Source organism: Clavelina lepadiformis, chromosome 5 (genome assembly GCF_947623445.1).
Source record: "Clavelina lepadiformis chromosome 5, kaClaLepa1.1, whole genome shotgun sequence".
NCBI classification, from domain to species: domain Eukaryota; kingdom Metazoa; phylum Chordata; class Ascidiacea; order Aplousobranchia; family Clavelinidae; genus Clavelina; species Clavelina lepadiformis.
In genome coordinates this window covers 14,991,031-15,008,481 of record NC_135244.1, presented here as the reverse complement: position 1 = coordinate 15,008,481, position 17,451 = coordinate 14,991,031, and the positions used below count along the sequence as shown (strand labels likewise).

Here is a 17,451-nt window from a genome sequence, read left to right as displayed (position 1 = left end):
GTGCTTGTGCAAGAACCTTTATGCAGAGTTGATGGTTTTAATATACGTTTAAGAAACAGATAAAAAAAAAGTCTTCTGTGTGTTTATTAAGGTATTTCAATCATCAGGGTGCATGAAATCCAAACATCACAGTTGAAAGGTGCACGAGTGGGAAAAAGTTGAAGAGCCCTGACTTAATATCTCTCTTGTGTGTTTCACTCAAAATCCTCGAACACTGGATCGTTGATCGACCACGGGCATGCTTTCGGAATGGGCGATCAACCGTAGATCAGGTCATTCTTATGATCCAAGATTGTATTGTTATTTTTTTGCCATTAACTGTGCGTTGAGAAAGTTGCGATGCTAACCGTTGTAGTTACAGCACAATAACACACATGCTAACGAACGATGATCGGAGATGTCGAGGAGGGCTTACAGCTGCCTATGACACAGCAGCCTTAGCCTTACCAGCATGCTCCTCCACCTGTTCTTCCCACCTGCCAGAGATAGAAAGTTACTCTGGAAAGTCAGGTTTTTGCAAAGACCTGACATGTGTTTTGTGGTTTAAAAAGCCTGACTTGACTTGTGTTGACCTGGAAATTTCGTTAAACTAGACTCAAGTCACAACCCAAGCTGTCACAAGTTACAAGCGGTTTATACATTTGTGAAAAAAGTAGTGAAAATTCGATATGCAACATGTTCTATAGTAGGTGCAAAAATGCCAGAAATAAGTTGGATAGAATTATATGTAACGTTTATAATTACGTTACGATTATCTAGAATATCGCTACATACCGACGTATGACAAATCGTAAATAGTCTAAACGTCGTAAAGTCTTCGTTTATAGGTGTTTTTCTTATGTTGCACCCCGTTTCCAATATTCTCATTTCCCAAATTTGATCCTGGAATTCCAACACTAACCATATTTAAATAAGATTTTGCTGGCCAGCGTCAAGTTTCAGAAGTCTTACTTCTATATCAGGTCACTGGGCGTATTTACTATTTGTTTCTGATGCCTTTTCAATTTTTCACCTGGTTTGGTTGATTTATTAAGCGTCTTCTAAATCATTTTTTCAAAAACAATGAATTTTATTTAAATTAAAAAACTGGAAACGTGCGATGTGTAAAGTGCAATGGCTTCAAGTAGTGTTGAGAAATTTTTGGTTTTTTAGTTCATCAAATAATCATATCTGCTTATAATGCAGTGCCACTGAGATATACTAGAATTTCAAAAGAGCAAAAATACTTCATCTCAAATTCAAACTATTGTTTATGCACCCAGGCAAATGTCGCTGTTAGGGATGGCCAAAGTAGAATCCTAATGATTTCTAGAATAGATATAGTAATTCTAGAATTTCGAATCTAAACGTTTCATATCTAATGAGTTGCAACAATGTCAACAAAATGCAATTTAATGCAAGTAAAACAATCTTAAGTCCTGAACTATCCAGCACTCAGCGGCACTTTTATTTAACTATGTTGTTTGAAAACCCCGAAAGTGCTGAAGAAATATAAGGCCACTTCTGAAGCGGTAAATGCAAGTCCTAAGAAGCAGCAGTGGGTTTATAAGCCATACCTATTTCTACTGTGCAGAATTGTTACATACTACAATACTTCGAAAGAAGCAACGCTGTTGGGCTATTTGCCCAAGAAATTTAGCGACGGACGGCGTAATTAAAATACGCTTTTGTAGACATCAACTTTGTTAATTGCCTCCGTTTAAGCACTATAAATGCCCTGAACACTCAACACATGTATTTCTATATGCTTTCTATCATGTATGCTTATTTCCACAAAATTATGAAACCAACTAAATGTTTCTTTGATGACACATTCGCAACTTGTCTTCTGACCAAAAGGTTGGGAGTTGCGACTTTACATAGAATAAATAAAAACAAAAAGTATTTCTACTGTTTTGGCACTTGTGTATTCATTCTACGAACATGTCTTTTGATCGTATGCATGGCATCGAAGTGTTGTTACAAATGCTTAGTTTTTTAATAATACATCAGCGGAAACGAATTAATCTTTTTTCGGCATAATTGGTTTGGTTGTCTGTGCTACAACTGTCTATTTTCATACTGGTACGTCACATGTTTTTTCTTTTTCCTCTTTTTATCTGTGCAAAACGTGAGCTTGACGTAACGTGGCAAAGTTAGTTGTTACGTGTGAAATAGATAATGACAATACCAAGTAGCCCACTGATAGCTTGGGGTCTAGACAAAAACATTGTCGACGTTATACAAGATCAATCACGCCTTGGCCATGTATCTAGTACATGATAATAAAATTTAATCAACGTCATGCCGCTACGTCACCGCAACCGAACTTTTCCGTTATTTACCCACCTGCAACAATAAGCACAGCCTAAGAAGGTGCACATGAACTATGTTGAAACCATAAACGAGAAAAATGTTTATCGTCAGAAGTTCATACACGTACATGCGTATTTCGTTCGTTCTTGCATGAAGGAGAAAGACGTAAGTGGTCTGATACGTAACAAAAGATTTTCGAATCCCAGGATTCGCAAAACTACACAGTTTAGAACTTTAGATTCAATACCTATGTTTTTGAAATTCTACCTTGGCCATCTCCAATCGCTGTATATGTGAATGATTGCACCGCAGGATTAATATAAAACAATGGACAAGTATGAGGTCTATTTACTATCAAAATAAATCAAATCTGGATTTTGGCTAGATCAAGGGCCGCTATTTTTGAATGTATAAAAACTCTATGGCAATCACAACGTTACACTGGAACACACAACGTATGAATGACACCTTCTGAAGCATTACAAAGGATGTTGTGTGTTGTGCGCATCACTACAAAAGCAGGATGTTGTGTAGCAGAGCAGGCAATGTGACATTTTACCAATGAAGAACGTTTAGTCTATTATTGTAGTGATGCGCTACTTACTTCATACAGAGCAACATGTTTTGATAATTCAGCTGTGTTCAGCAGATTCCATGTTTGTATCTTCATCGTCACTATACTTGGCCCTCTTTGTTGGACTCCCAATTTCCATGGGGATTTCTTCACTGGATAGTTTTCTCTTCGGTGAACGACTAGATGCTGTGATACCAGTACTTTCTTCAGCGCCAAAATCTCCAGCTTGGTAGTCAATATTGAGGTTCTTTGGGTTCTGCATACAGAAATGGATTGTGCGAAAACTTCAAAGTAAAAATATATATGGAAGTAGGATTCCTCTAAATATCCAGTGTTACTAATGTTGCTGCTATTGTTACCGATGTTTACAATACTCGCAGGATTGCCAGTGCACCAACATGCTAAACACTGGTATGGTGATGCTGAGTAACTAGGCATTGTGTCTAGAGTTTGTGCTGTTGCAACAAATTCCAAGCAATGAAAATGTCTCAAGATAAATGTACTACACAAAACATTGAACTGATGATTAATGATCACTTGCAGAACTAGTTAGTTTGTACAACACTGCGTGCGTGATTGCGTTAGTGGAACAGAATGCTAAACATTGCACTACAAAAAAGATATTATGGATCACATTTAAGCAGTTATGATAGTGAGGTGCACATTAAACCGGGTTTCTACTCTAGTGTATTATTAATGCGTCAAAATACCAACCCTTGAAAAACGAAAACCATTTCAATAAAGTAAATAGACAGAGTAGACATAGTTACCTCTATTTTCTCTGTAGAAATGGTTTCTGTGCTTGAGCATTTAATCAAGGTATCCACTCCTATGAAAGAGAGGTTTTTAATTGTTGATACATGAGATAAATACGACACAAGGTCAATCTCACAGATCATGGTATACCTGGCAAAGGTTCTTTTTTCTCATCACTTGAATGTTTGATATCAGTCAGTGTTAGAATACTATCACCACTTTCATTCGTAGCAATAGACGTAAAAGTCCCCAGCGTGGTAGTAACGGTTTCGCCAGTATTACTTGACACAAAATCAGCATAGTTAGCTCCTTCGCTTTGCGAACCATCATCTGCTTTATTGTCATCTTTCAGTTCACAGTTATAATCAGCCAAACTCTTCTTATTGCTACTTGACTGATTTTCGTCCTGATTAGCTGCAACTGATGAAACAGTGCCATTTTCAGTATAGGGTTTTTCATCAGAATTTTCTGTTGCGTTGTCGGAGGTATCAGCATCTTCATCATTACTTTTGGTATTTTCCTCCTTAAACAATACTTGAATGCTCTTTGTAGCAGCTGGAAAGTATGGAGCAGCAGGAGAGGATAATGGTATGGGTGAGTGAGGTAGGGATGCCCACTCCCCGCTAAGAGACCTTCAACAGTGAAAGGAAGATGCCAAAATTTAACTTTCATCACTGCATTACATAGTACTAACAGAGAACTTTTGATCATTTGAAAATAAAGATAAAAGTTACACATTATGCTGAACCTTTCATGGGAACCATAGTTGGATCGAACATCGAATCCACCATTGACTTGTTCAACTCCTTCAGAACTCCGCCTATGCAAAAGTTTAATTATATGTAATTATCAAACTGGGATTTACATAATGAACTGTACTATTTCTGCAAGAAAAATATATTGCGACAGAGTTACCCTCTTAGAAAGGAAATCACTGGAAAATTAGTTGAGCATACCTTGATGGATAATTCCATGAACTGACCACCATTAAATTCTTTTCCACTGCTCTCATAAACTTTTCACACTTGGTGTAGTTTTTCTTTGGGTTGGTTAGTAATTCACAAAGACGTTGAAAAGTAAAAGGGGGGCTGGAAAAATATGTGAAATATTTTTACAATAGTTATATCAAACTGCAAATTACACCAAAAATAAATTTGTTTAACAATCATTTCACTTAAACTGCTAAAATCTGAATAATTTTCATCATGCCTGTCAAATCCATGCACCAAAGTTACAAGTCTTTCCCGCATTTCTGAGAATTCATCATTTTCACAATTTGAGTTAACTTTGCCAGCCACGTAAGGATTTGTTTCATAAAACTCATCTATGACATGTTTCATTTTCATGACAAATATTTTTTGAATTTTTTCCCACGATGAGCCCATGGAAGATCTGAATTTTAAAACTTACAGTTTTACTACATAAGTTCTGCGTAAAACAAAAAATCCTTAATGAACAGAATCTAAATAGAGTTTAGCACTCGATTAGCCGTAACCAAGACTAAAAATATAGTTGTCAATAAGAAGTTATAGAGGCAAAAAATTACAATTAGCATGAACTAAAATTTGAACTCTCTGTTGCTTAATACAAACCAACCAACAAACCAAACTTAATTTGTTTATTATAAGTTCACATAGAAACAAAAAATGCAACATTTATATTTACGTCACATGCACAATTATGTCTACTATAACACTTACAGCACATCACCAGTCTTTGCCACATGAAGTAAAAATTGTTCCAATTCATCTGGCAGTTGGTTTGGGCCATTGTCTTGAAAAACTAATAAGCACATTACGATAACAACTACCCAACACAAGTGACAGATACATTTAAAAAGAATTATATACTATATATTTATATATGCACGAACCACAAATACATTTTGGATTCACAGCCAGACCAGGCTAAATCAATGTTTGTAGCAGTAAATAGGTGAATACTCGTCAACACAGGATTTTAGAATTTAAATTTTCCGGTCCAGATACGTTATTGTAGTTATTACGTCATTATAACCATGACAAAAATAACCGTAAAGTTGAAAAAAATGATAAAATATGCATAACTAAAATTTGCTAATTAGAAGCTGGGTGCTATTTTGGAATTTTGCAAATAAAGGTCAATGTTTAAGTAAACAAAAGTGTTTGCTTTGAATAAAGTCAATTACAAATGTTTGCTTCATTTGTACTTACTGCTAATGGCTTGCAAATAACCTTGAATGGTGGCATCCATTACAGATGGAGGTTCAGCAAAATTAAGATTGGCAAGGTCAGGCTTTGATTTCATAATCTAACTCAGGAATTTCAGCCTTATGTAACTTATTTCAGTACAATCTTTCTAAACACAAATAATATCGGTAGCATGTGATATGTGTGTAGCACTGTTGTAATGGGGTGCTTCCAAAGTATGTAGGTTCACTTGGACTGCTTAGATCTTTTTGACAAGTATAAAATTCAGTTGGAGTCTATATAGCAGGGGCGGCCAGACCTGCTTCATGCTCGAGCCGCATATAACAAATTCGAGCTTTAAAAGAGCCACAACCCAAAACAATAAAAAACATGAGTTTATTCACTTACAACGAAGTGTAGCTATTGATAAACATTAGTGCTGCGTGGTAATACTATGAGTCTCCACCTGGGCTTCACCAACTCTTTTTGCAATTTACAATGATTAGTATAACCGTAACCAAGACTTAAAACTAGGTCAACCCTGACGTACAGCTTCAATCTGACAGTTTACTTAACTCCAGTGTACAACTTAGCACACTTCTGTACAATAATGTACTTTTTGGAAGGTAATTTGATTATTACTAACAATGAGTCCATTGTTAATACGTGTGATAGAACGCATTGTTTCATAATCTGATCAAACAGCTCGTCTAGACCGGGAAAATGCAAGTCTAATTCAACAATGCTAATTCATTAAAGAGCCGCAATCAAAGGCTCAAAGAGCCGCATGCGGCTCGAGAGCCGCAATTTGGCCACCCCTGCTATATACGGTGTCTCTATGTTGATACATCTCACAAACTTTATGATGATAATTTTGATTTTGCGGATATTGAATTATTTCAGATTGCATGTATCGATGTATCAAAAAAAGGACACTGTCCATCACAGATCTTGTATAAGTGTACTTTTGTTCGCAGGATGGACTTACTGTCCTTTCACTAAGACTGTTCCTATCTTTGTTTCTAAATGACGCGCTTGAGTACAGTAGAATTTGCCTATAGTGACACCGGAAGAGACCGCGGAAAAAGTATCACTATAAGCGAAGTGTCACTATAGACGAAGTCAAGGTAAAATGGCCGCAGATGACTACAGTAGAACTCGCATATAACGGATCAGTCGGGACCAGCGAAATTCGTCCGTTATATACGAGGTATTTTACATTGTTTTCCTCAAAGGGCTAGATGCTTGATCGACAAACTATACAATGACAATCAACCTGGCTTATGTGGAGAGAACTGAGATCACAACTCACAAGAACAAAACCCTGGAACTAGCCGAGCAGCCACAGTAGCCTACGCTTTTATTACATCACAATTATGAGGCCTGCTCATAAACCTTTTCTATCATCTTGCTTTCGTATGGATAAAGTATATATTATTGCATCACAAACTAACGAGTGTCCTTATACGGAAATTTTTTAGCCCAAGGGACAGAAATGTGGTGTCACTGTAAGCAAAGTGTTCTTATACACAAAGTCACTAGGCCTATAGCCGAAGTCATTTCTATGCAAAATATATGGTTTGCAAACGGGACTTTACAACAGGTGTCACTATAGGCGAAGTGTCACTATAGCCAAAGTCACTATAGGCGAATTCTACTGTATATCGAAATGCCCAATACGGAACACTCCGCTCTATAAATGTAAGACAAATAAGTCTTTTAAATAGGCTTAGGGACGCAAGTGAAAATAAGTACATTTCTTAGAAATAAGGACAATAATTATTTCTAAGACACAGACCTTCAAAATAAGGACGGTATGGCAACCCTGCATATCCCGTCTAAGATCCTCTTAATGATATTAATCTTACTAGAGTTCCCTTAACGCTCTTAGTCCTCCATCGGTATTTAGATAAGTCCTTCTGCCAGAATGACCAATAACAGTTTTAACTGAGCACAACTAAAATTTTGTCTTGACGTCACCAATTGCAACCTGCTATTTTTCAGTAGCACCTTGCAGTTGGTGACGTCATGTGGTTACTGATCGGCATAGCACCTTTGTAAAGATGACGTCATGCAGTTACTGATTTTAGAGACGCATGGTCGTAATCAGAAGAATAGGTTGTTGTATATTCTTGTACAACAACCTGCTGTTTTCAAATAGAACCCTGTTATTGTTTACTGCTCAGTAATAGACAAGTTGCTGTTGATGACGCAATGAATAGTAAGTAGTTTGTGATTGGGGAGTAGAACTCTGCTATTGGTTGCTGCAGTGGACTGGATAGCTTACTGGTGTTGAATACGTGAACATAAATTACGCCATCCGGACCCTCACAGCCGATCTTTACATTTATTCTTTTTCTTTTCGGCCACTCATTTCATTGCAAAACTAAACTGCTATTGCTTATATTATGATTAGCAGGGTGCTATTTAACAACAGCACTCAATTGTGTGCAAGCAATTCTTAAAGGAACACAGAAATAGGCCAATGTCTAGGTGCAGTCGTCATGTTAGCAAGGCTGCAAATACGGTGATACTGTTGTGAGCTGTTGTAAATAACAATCAACATAGTTGTTCATAGCCGTGCATATAAAGACATTATACAGTAACCTAGCTTTTTTGAGTATTACCACAATTTGAGTAGCTGGGTTCTGGTATACAATCCTGTGGTTGTGCAATTGTGTATTAGATCCTAATGTTGTGGTGTGTTGACCCACCAATTTATAATATGTAAACAAAGAGTTGAGGCTTCAGTGCATTTTGAAACGCCAAAAATTGTGTGTCTGCATGTATGACTTAGTTGAAAAATACCACACTTTTCAGTCTGGCTTAACACTTAACCAAAAAATTTATGACATCAGAATACAACTGGTAACTAATATATATCGTGATTAATGACTGGCACTTATGGAAATGGCTCCTAACAAAAGCACAGAAGTCCGTTCTGATATTAATAGGTTTCCTACGTGCATAGTATGGACTCCACTTCCTATGATAACGTAAGGATGGTGTTGTATTATTTTCAATTAAAACTTGTTTCCATTTTTTAACATGTGTATTTTGTAAAAAGTTTATTAGAAGGTTGAATTTTAGTGTGCCGGATAAATATGCAATAAATATGATGCTCATAGTTGTGCCGTGCTAACTTAATGCTTATAATATGCAGCAATTCTGTATTGGTGCATAAGCCAACCGTATGCTTGCATACCATGGGGACTCAAAACTTCAAATCTGCAGTATGATTAATGACAATTTTAGACCTATTATTTTTCAAAACGTTTTTAAACGTTTTATGTGCAGTTATATATAGATTGCCAATTGACCATTCATCCCAAAATTTCTGTTCCACATAACATTTTCTACAACTGTCGGACATAAATTTGTTAATTGTTAAAGGTGGATCCTTCCCATTATTGGACACATGGGCATTGCTACTACGGCAGGAGTTATTCGTGATTTCGCTGGACCTTACTTTGTATCAGAAGATGACATGGCATTTGGAAAACCAACAAAATACTGGCAGTTAAATCCAAAAAATGTTGCTTACTCTACGTGGGATCAAGCTGTGCATGAAGCTTCAGAAGAGTACAAGCATCATATGGTAATATTTAAAACACTCTGCACATTATAATTCTGTTTGGAGGTTTATGTGCTCTAAATAATTTGTTAAACTTGGTCTTAGATAAAACTCTACTCCTTATAGGCTCATTTACATAATAAATATTTTTGTTTTAGCATAACTTATGTTGCGACAACTGCCATTCACATGTTGCCCTGGCATTAAACATAATGCAGTACAATCGTGCAACAAATTGGAACATGATCAAAGTTTGGTTCCTTATGCTTGTTCATGGCAAATATGTCAGGTACAAGTTATTTTAAGTTACACTGAGAAAGTTATTATTTACATTAAGATCATGATGCTGACAACCGTTTTTTTGCAGTATTGGAGGCTTTCTAAAAACTTGGCTCCCATTTATTATTCTGATCACTATAATTGTGTTACTCTGCGTATTTCTGCGCTAGTCTTTCTGGGTTTGCTGTGGCTTTTTTATAAACTGAGTTGTGAAGTACATTGAGCAGTATTGTTACTGTGATACAACCTGAAAGCACTTAATCTATACCAGTTTAAAATAAACGAATTGTTTATTGTATCATTTTACCTATTATATACAATGCAAACTATATCTTACCCTTATTTTTCAAAAGAGTATACACAATATCTGTTGACAGGAGCAGCATTCAAACTTTAAGTGAATTTCAAGGGTAAAATTAAACTTGCACAACAACAGAATAGAAATACAATCATACATACTCTTTGCACAAAAATGATCACGTTTAGCAGATTACTTTACGCAGACAAAACAGTTTCCAGGCCAAAAACACAATTCTTACTGCTGCAACATGCCCAGAACCTGGTAATATGTTGATCAAAACAAAGACATGTCATGTAGCAATCATTAGCGTCATGCACCACATATATAAATTGATCTATCAAAGTGCTTGAAATGTCTTAAATCTATCTATCTAGCTTTAATACAGAATAAATATTGCAGCGAGAAAAAGATTCACATTAAGACCCAACCACGGTCCCAGTATCTTCCTTGCCTTTATACTTTGTCTTGCCATGTGTGAAGGGAAGGTAACGATATTTGATCATATGCTGCAAAGAAATATTGTTAGAAGCTGGAATGTTAAGCATCATACATAATCAAAAATCAAAGAATTCAGTCAAAGCAAGTATTATTAAGTATATCTCAAATTTGTACTACTGCTGGTAGAAATATCTGCTGAGAAATCCAGCTTACCTTTATCTGTCTTTTCATTGTAACACCAAACAAAATCATGAAGTACATGACCAAAATAGGCCAGAATACTGGAACATTAAATGCATCGAAAAACGTGCAGAAAGTAGCTATTAAAATGGCTTTTGTTGCTGAGTACCAAAACTTAAATTCTGGAAGCCTCCTTATAAATGGCCGAAATTCTTCGGTGCTGTTGGTAGGCAATTTCGGCCCTTCATCTACCAAAAAAAAATAGCATATCGTACAGTGTCAGAAAAAGGTATATATACAAGCTCAAAAACAAGTGAAACAAAACAAGCACATTTGAAAAATATTGCAAATAAAAAAATAAAATAGAAAAAATTACAATAGAAAAATATTGCATACCATCTGAATCATCTCCATAAACAGATGGATCTACTTTTGGAGATAGAAAGGCAATAAAAAGATTGAGATGGTAGATGGCCAATGCATATGTGACTATGTACCAACCCTGCAATTAAATACAATGTTTTGTTGTGTCTTTACCTTTAGTTAATCATCCATTCTAAAGTGGTAACTTAACAATTTCAACCGTGTAGCTGTACTGTATATCAGTAACAACTGACAATAATCAATTGATCATACAACCAAAGTTTTAAATCGATTAAATTCTATTAAAAATATACATATTTAACCAAAATCATATATAAAAATAACTATTGCCTATACAAGTTTTCTAGTGGAACAGAAATTCCATACCGGTATGTATATTTTAAAAATTAAGAATTTAGTTAATTTAGAAGCCGTTAAACTGGGTAAACTAACGTTTCTATGATTTTGCGCCATGGAGGATTTTGAGTAATCATTTCTTTTTGTAAATTCGCTACGTTGCATTTTGTCTTAAGGAACAGCCTATATTAAATGTTGTAGTAAGTCTGTCTGCACTAAAACCACAAGAATGAGCAGAAGTTAAAGACACAATGAGATTCATAAATCTATTCTTTTCCATATATTTAACACAAAAAATGCCCTATTTATTCGTATTTTCATCAGATTCTTCTAACATATTGCAATTTGTGAGACTAAGCTTCCAATTCCACATCAAAACTTGCTTGGAGTGAACAATAAATAGCAGTAATCTGGTAATAACAAACCAAGTATGCCGAAGCCTACACAAGAAAGATGTCAATTTGTAAAAACAGACGAAATGAACAAGCAATCAGTTTTTTCATTTACCACGAAGTATTCAAAGTAAAACACTTTACAAAGAAATATATCCATCTCAGGGTGTGCATTAGTGAAGTTCTTAGATGAACTCTAGTTATTTACTCATATTAGCTTGAAGTCTTCTTGGACAGGCTCTTCGCATTAGGCACCAGCAGTAATCTGCCATCATGTGAATATCTCATCTACCTTGATACCTCTCTTCCATTAACTTGATATCTTAGTGAAACCTTTCACCTTGCTCCTCCCTCATTATTCCGAGGTTTTCAGGGAAGGGATTCAAGTGACTGAATATATAGTGAACTTTTATGCTCATCCTTGATCCAAGAGCTTGAAAGTTCGTAAGCATCATTTCTACGAGATACTACCTTCTCAACTTCAGTCATATGTGATGGAAATACTTGATCTTTAATTAATTTTTGTTTTTGTGGCCCATCAAAAATTCCTGCTTTCAGCTTTTCCAAGAAGACCAAGAAATACTTTGCACAGGTAATCAAAACAAGCATCATCTTTATCTAAGGCCTTGCCAAATTGTTTCATCAAACCCAATTTGATGTGCAATGGGGGTAAAATGATGCGATCACGACTGACCAAAGGTTCATTTACAATATATTTATCTCCATGCATTGACGTATGGCCCATTCCTTTTTAATCCAACGTTGATCAGTGGCCCGACTATTGCAGTAACAAATAAAGCAGGGATACTTGGTGTAGACACCATGTGGTCCTAAAAAACAGTGGACCAATTTCAAATCAACATATATATCCCAGTTATGCTCAGTATAAGAAAGTTTCTTCAGGACCATCTTTACACTTTGGTAGTATTCCTTTTAAACGACTGAGTGGCCAATTGAACACAGGCAAACTTATTTCGTTGTGAAGTAGCACACACACATGAATAACCTCCCTTCTTCTAGTTTGTATTCAAGTAGACCCATAGATAAAAAAGGATAAAACTAACTATTGTCTTATCAGTGCGCCATATAGCTTATGTTAGTGCTTGATAGGAGTTGAAATAAACCTAACTAAGGCCTTATTAACCTCCCAAGCGGGAAATTTGGGCTAGACAACTCAACATTTGGGCAAAACTAAATAGCTGCTCCACATGGCTTCAGTTTTTATTAACCTATGTTACTAACTAGCATACACTTCTAACTTTTCATGGCATATGTAGGAAGAAGCACTATCTCTAAAACTAGAGCCAATTCAGCAAAAGTAATGGCATTTTCGGACTCAATATACCCCTAAATCGATCTAACATTTCCTGCCTTTTGAAAAACTTTTTTTTAGTTGGCCTGTGATAATTAGGACCTATTGTATCAAAACTGATTAGGTGTTAATCGTGGACAAGTAAAACCAAATTCACACAAGGCTACTTTGTTCGCTGATTTTCCACTAACAGCCAAGCTTGATTCATTCTTAATGATTATTATTGCAGTTTGATTTACTGTCAGCATGCACGTTAGGTATTTGATCTCTTGCTCATTTCGAAATCAAGTGCAATATTTTTTATGATATATGTTAGCATGAAAATATGATTCTTTAGCATACTAATTAATACTACGGGTGTGTCAAACTGAACAACATTCAGAATCATGAGAATGCGGATAATAGATTTTGATATTCGTGAGAACCCGTATCTGCTATCTTTGCCAACTCCCTTTCTCGCACTGTATTCATCAGAATACAACAAAAACTTAATATCTGTGCATAAATTTTATACTCGTTGCAGCACATCCCTACTTTATATATTAAATTGGGATATTTTATAAACATAGTATTTTACAAACACTTGGATCAATGAGAGGCTAATTAATGCCAATGGTGTTGTTCTTTGGCTTGAGGATTACATACATTTGCAGATGGCATGCATAAAAGTTCCACAACACATGCAGAATGTAGCTAAAACAGGCCAAGAAAATGATTAAAAATATGCAGAAATTGCCTAAAATTTTTGTGCCTTCTATAATATATGGATCAACTAGGAACAGGAGTTTGAGATATATAAATATATGTACTTTTGCTGAATTTTATGAAGTTTCAGCATAAGTGTAATTTTTCAAAAATCAGGGCTCCTACACCCATATGGTATCTTTCAGTAACCCATATTTACCAAATTCAATTCATGACAAAAATAAAATCATAAAAGTTATAGCTTTTTGAAGATCAGACAAATATTTGATCACCAAGTCTTGTTTTAACATATAGGCTATTTGCTGCAAATTTTATTAACTTCAGATAAATCAAACTATTTTAATTGGTCCACTTATGAGCTTTGACTGCATAAAAATTGAAAGGTAAAACATCAAGCCCATACCTTTAACAGAAATACTCTGACAAAGTATATTATATACAGCAGAAATGTGGAAACCCATCGTGGTATCAAGAAGGGCACTGTCTTGTCCAGCCAAGCTTGATATACCCTTGATACTTTTGTACTCAAAGGCACAGATGGAGGGGTACTTGCAGCTGGTGTGTCCATGAGCAAATATGGGATTGTTTTCAAAAGTGAAGCAGGTCACTTCTAATTACAAGTCAGCAAGGTTATCCTGCTTAACCTTTCTGAAAAAAAGAGACTATGAAAACAAAAGTTCAATTATTTTTGTGAAAATATCCATAAAGCAAAGATCTTTTAGAAACTTAACCCTCACATTCACACAATTAGGACTCAAGTTTAATTTGTGATATAGCTCGACACTTCTACTACCCTATTATGCCTGCCATAAGCTATTCAGGTCTCTGCATTCTTTACTTTGACTTCAGGACAATAACATACGTGTAGAAACTGCATAATTACCTGGTCTTGACATTAACAAGCAGATTTTAAACATTCTACTGATAGTTGACAAAACAACAAAGCACTACCACTGATGAGCACGATTTGACCTTTAAACATGTAGCCATTTTATAAGCAAGCCATACGTAGTCAACCCATTTAGCATAAATTATTAGTATATGAATGAAAGTTTTACTGGTTTGAATCGAATGAGCTTTAGCTAGTGCTAATTTAGCTTTTTCAGTGCTTCCGAGCACGTTAAACAGCATATGAGACCAACCATAAACTTCAAATCATAATTTTCATGTTATAGTTGACACAGCCAACAAAGCCTACTACAGAAATGAATGTAATAAATTCATTCTTCAATGTTGAAAATCTGATTATCCTATCACAGTTTTATAGCAGCAATAACTGCTTTCCTCAGTCTGTTTTATAGGACCTACCAGAAATTTTACACGTTTTGAGGTATGTTGAGCATCACACCATATCAACCTAATTATTTCACTTAATGGTTTATAATTCACAATAAGTAGACAATGGGCTATACACAACAGTATAAAGTAGGCTACAAGGCGTAACTGTAAGATGTAAAATGAAAAGTTAGTAAACAATTTTGACTCTGTAAACAAATTTTACCTAACACTATAAATTTTGACCAATTTTTGACTATTAATGACAAGTCGAAAAATAATCGCCTTAATTATTATAAATAGGTTTTTTATATTTTTTGTGTTATTTTCAGGGGTCAATGAGAGCCGCAAGAAGGCTAGCTTGGAGCCGCGGTTAGGAATCACTGATCTAAATCATAATTAAACGATGAATTTGTGTCTTTCGTCACTTATTAATGGCAATAACTGCTTAACCATTACATTTTGGTACAAATCCTTTCTACAGTAAATCGCGGGCGGAAAAATAAACGTTACCAGCCACTGTTTAGCGAAGTAAGAAAATACTAACTGCATAACTGGCAGCCAGTAAAATAGACGCTGCCATAAACAAATAAAAGCTGGTTTTTGAACACCAATTGGAAATAAATAAAAAATTGAGGCTTCAGTGCGTGCCATCACGCAAAATCTGCATCTTTGCAAACTTTCCAGTTGCATTTGGAAGCCAGCCAGTTTAGCATAAGCGTACTCAACATTGCTTTTCATGCTGAGCTTCAGTGCCGCACGTAAAATGCGCTATTTTTCACTTAATGACTAGGACATAACTCCCGAGCACTCAATTTTCAATTGGTTTAAAGATTGACTAAGTCAAACTGGGTACATCACTGTGTAATTGCGCGCCTAAGTACACATTTCCATTGTGTTTGAGCATTTTTGGGCACTTTACTTGTCGTTTCTGGTTGTTTGACACACCCAAGATCTAGGGATGCACAATACAGAATACCTGGCTATTCTAGAATACTTAATTTCGAATCCAGAATTTCGAATCTATTCTGAAATTACGCGGCAATTTTTTCCAAATAATAACGAACAAAAAGCAAAAATATTTGTACATTATTTTGAATTGTATTAGTATTACATGACAAACAGTATAACATATGCTAAATCAAGCATCATACGATTCATATTAAAGCATAGAGCCGTGTAGTTCTTGCCACCTGCACTACCAACAGTCTTAATACCATACTTTTCGGAGGTAACACATTTACACATCGAATCATAGAATTAATCAAGAAGCTGCTTGTTGCAATGTAGGATATTCAGTGCTTCTAAGTGACTTTCGGTAAGTCGAGATCTCAGGACGGTTGCAGTTAGCCCTGCGCTGGAGAAGCACCTTTCTGATGCTGCAGATGATGCTGGCAGCGAAAGGTATTTCTGGCAAATATTGTACAACATAGGGAATTCTTTTTTTTAAGTTTCAATACTCTAACACGTCTGTTTTATTGGAGTTATCTTTTAGGTAGGCTGAAACCTCATTAGTTACAATAGTGTCAATGTCAGCTCCCTCATCATCTGCATCTTCTTGGTTGCTTTGTTGCACCTCCATTCCTAAATTAAACAAATTTTCCATCATGGAAACAAAACTGGTGGTGCTGTCGCCAACAGGAATGGGATTATGGGGTGGTGCTATCACTGCTATGGTTGTGTCAGAAATCATTTCTGATTAATTAATTAATTAATTAAATGCAGGCGAACCCTTGTAGCATGATGCGGTTTAAAATACTTTTCTTTGTATGCTGGGTGAAGCCATGTTGCCATATCAAATAAAGATGGATATGGAACATCATCAGATGCAACAGCAAAGTCAAATCTGCACTCTATAGCAGATTTAATCTTTTGTCTAAATGCAGAAATATGCACACTAGCACTGCTTGTAGAGAAGGAGCTTGAGTAGTTACTCAACAGCCCTTTAATTAATGGTATAATGGCTGCAGTTGTCACATATTTATCTCCTTCAATAAAGTCACTGGCCACCTTTAGAGGTAACAATTCTTCCACGAGTCCTTGGACTGTTGTAATTCCTACTGGCGTTGTTATTTGCGCTTGCAGAGAGACTGCCTTCAATTCCGCTGATATTTAAGAACACATGCTTTTTCTTCAAGTGCTTCAACAGACTGCCAGTAATGTTGCAATATGATAAAATTGCCTTGCAATGGCGACAAACCACGCTATTCTTTTCATCTGGCTTACAAAAATGTTCCCACACGCTGAAACTTTTTTTTCGCCCACAACCAGTCGACATGATGCAGTGATAATTAATAGATTACCTTATTCCTCTACACTTACATACAGTCTACTGCTTACTTGTTTACGAATCTCAAGCGCATGGTTGGTGAGTGAATCAATGCGCGCGCGACTGCACTGCACAGCACACATAATGAATCATTCGCCCGCACACACATGCAGCGCGTGCAAACTTCAGCTTTTTGTTGGCTTCATTGTTTTG

General features: G+C 35.9%; 3 protein-coding genes across 8 annotated transcripts; 1 reads left to right on the top strand and 2 right to left on the bottom strand.

The window, feature by feature from the left end:
• Window positions 1-66: 66 nt before the first annotated feature.
• On the bottom strand, window positions 67-6,035 carry LOC143460269 (uncharacterized). 5 transcript variants are annotated; one of them, XR_013117856.1, is made up of 10 exons: window positions 5,818-6,035; window positions 5,326-5,407; window positions 4,835-5,017; window positions 4,582-4,713; window positions 4,374-4,445; window positions 3,776-4,257; window positions 3,640-3,698; window positions 2,900-3,125; window positions 775-896; window positions 67-476 (listed from the first exon to the last, which is right to left on the bottom strand). XR_013117856.1 is itself a non-coding variant. In XM_076957717.1 (9 exons), exons 1-8 carry the CDS (start codon window positions 5,909-5,911, stop codon window positions 2,928-2,930), a joined length of 1,302 nt encoding a protein of 433 aa, XP_076813832.1. In that variant the 5' UTR covers window positions 5,912-6,035; the 3' UTR covers window positions 67-476; window positions 2,900-2,927. The 5 variants fall into 5 exon arrangements, 3 of the variants coding, with proteins under 3 accessions (XP_076813832.1, XP_076813831.1, XP_076813830.1); XR_013117857.1 differs by having other exon boundaries at window positions 775-882; XM_076957717.1 differs by lacking the exon at window positions 775-896.
• A 2,259-nt stretch (window positions 6,036-8,294) lies between these two features.
• Window positions 8,295-15,460, top strand: LOC143459483 (transmembrane protein 222-like). 2 transcript variants are annotated; one of them, XM_076956668.1, is made up of 4 exons: window positions 8,295-8,789; window positions 9,187-9,391; window positions 9,526-9,656; window positions 15,302-15,460. In XM_076956668.1, the coding sequence occupies exons 1-4, from the start codon at window positions 8,698-8,700 to the stop codon at window positions 15,309-15,311; spliced, it is 438 nt and encodes a 145-aa protein (XP_076812783.1). In that variant the 5' UTR covers window positions 8,295-8,697; the 3' UTR covers window positions 15,312-15,460. The 2 variants fall into 2 exon arrangements, with proteins under 2 accessions (XP_076812783.1, XP_076812782.1); XM_076956667.1 differs by lacking the exon at window positions 15,302-15,460 and adding an exon at window positions 9,735-9,944 and having other exon boundaries at window positions 8,297-8,789.
• LOC143459482 (protein RER1-like) lies at window positions 9,918-14,388 on the bottom strand. The gene is made up of 4 exons (XM_076956666.1): window positions 14,098-14,388; window positions 10,962-11,067; window positions 10,599-10,813; window positions 9,918-10,453 (listed from the first exon to the last, which is right to left on the bottom strand). The coding sequence occupies exons 1-4, from the start codon at window positions 14,260-14,262 to the stop codon at window positions 10,364-10,366; spliced, it is 576 nt and encodes a 191-aa protein (XP_076812781.1). The 5' UTR covers window positions 14,263-14,388; the 3' UTR covers window positions 9,918-10,363.
• Window positions 15,461-17,451: the final 1,991 nt, after the last annotated feature.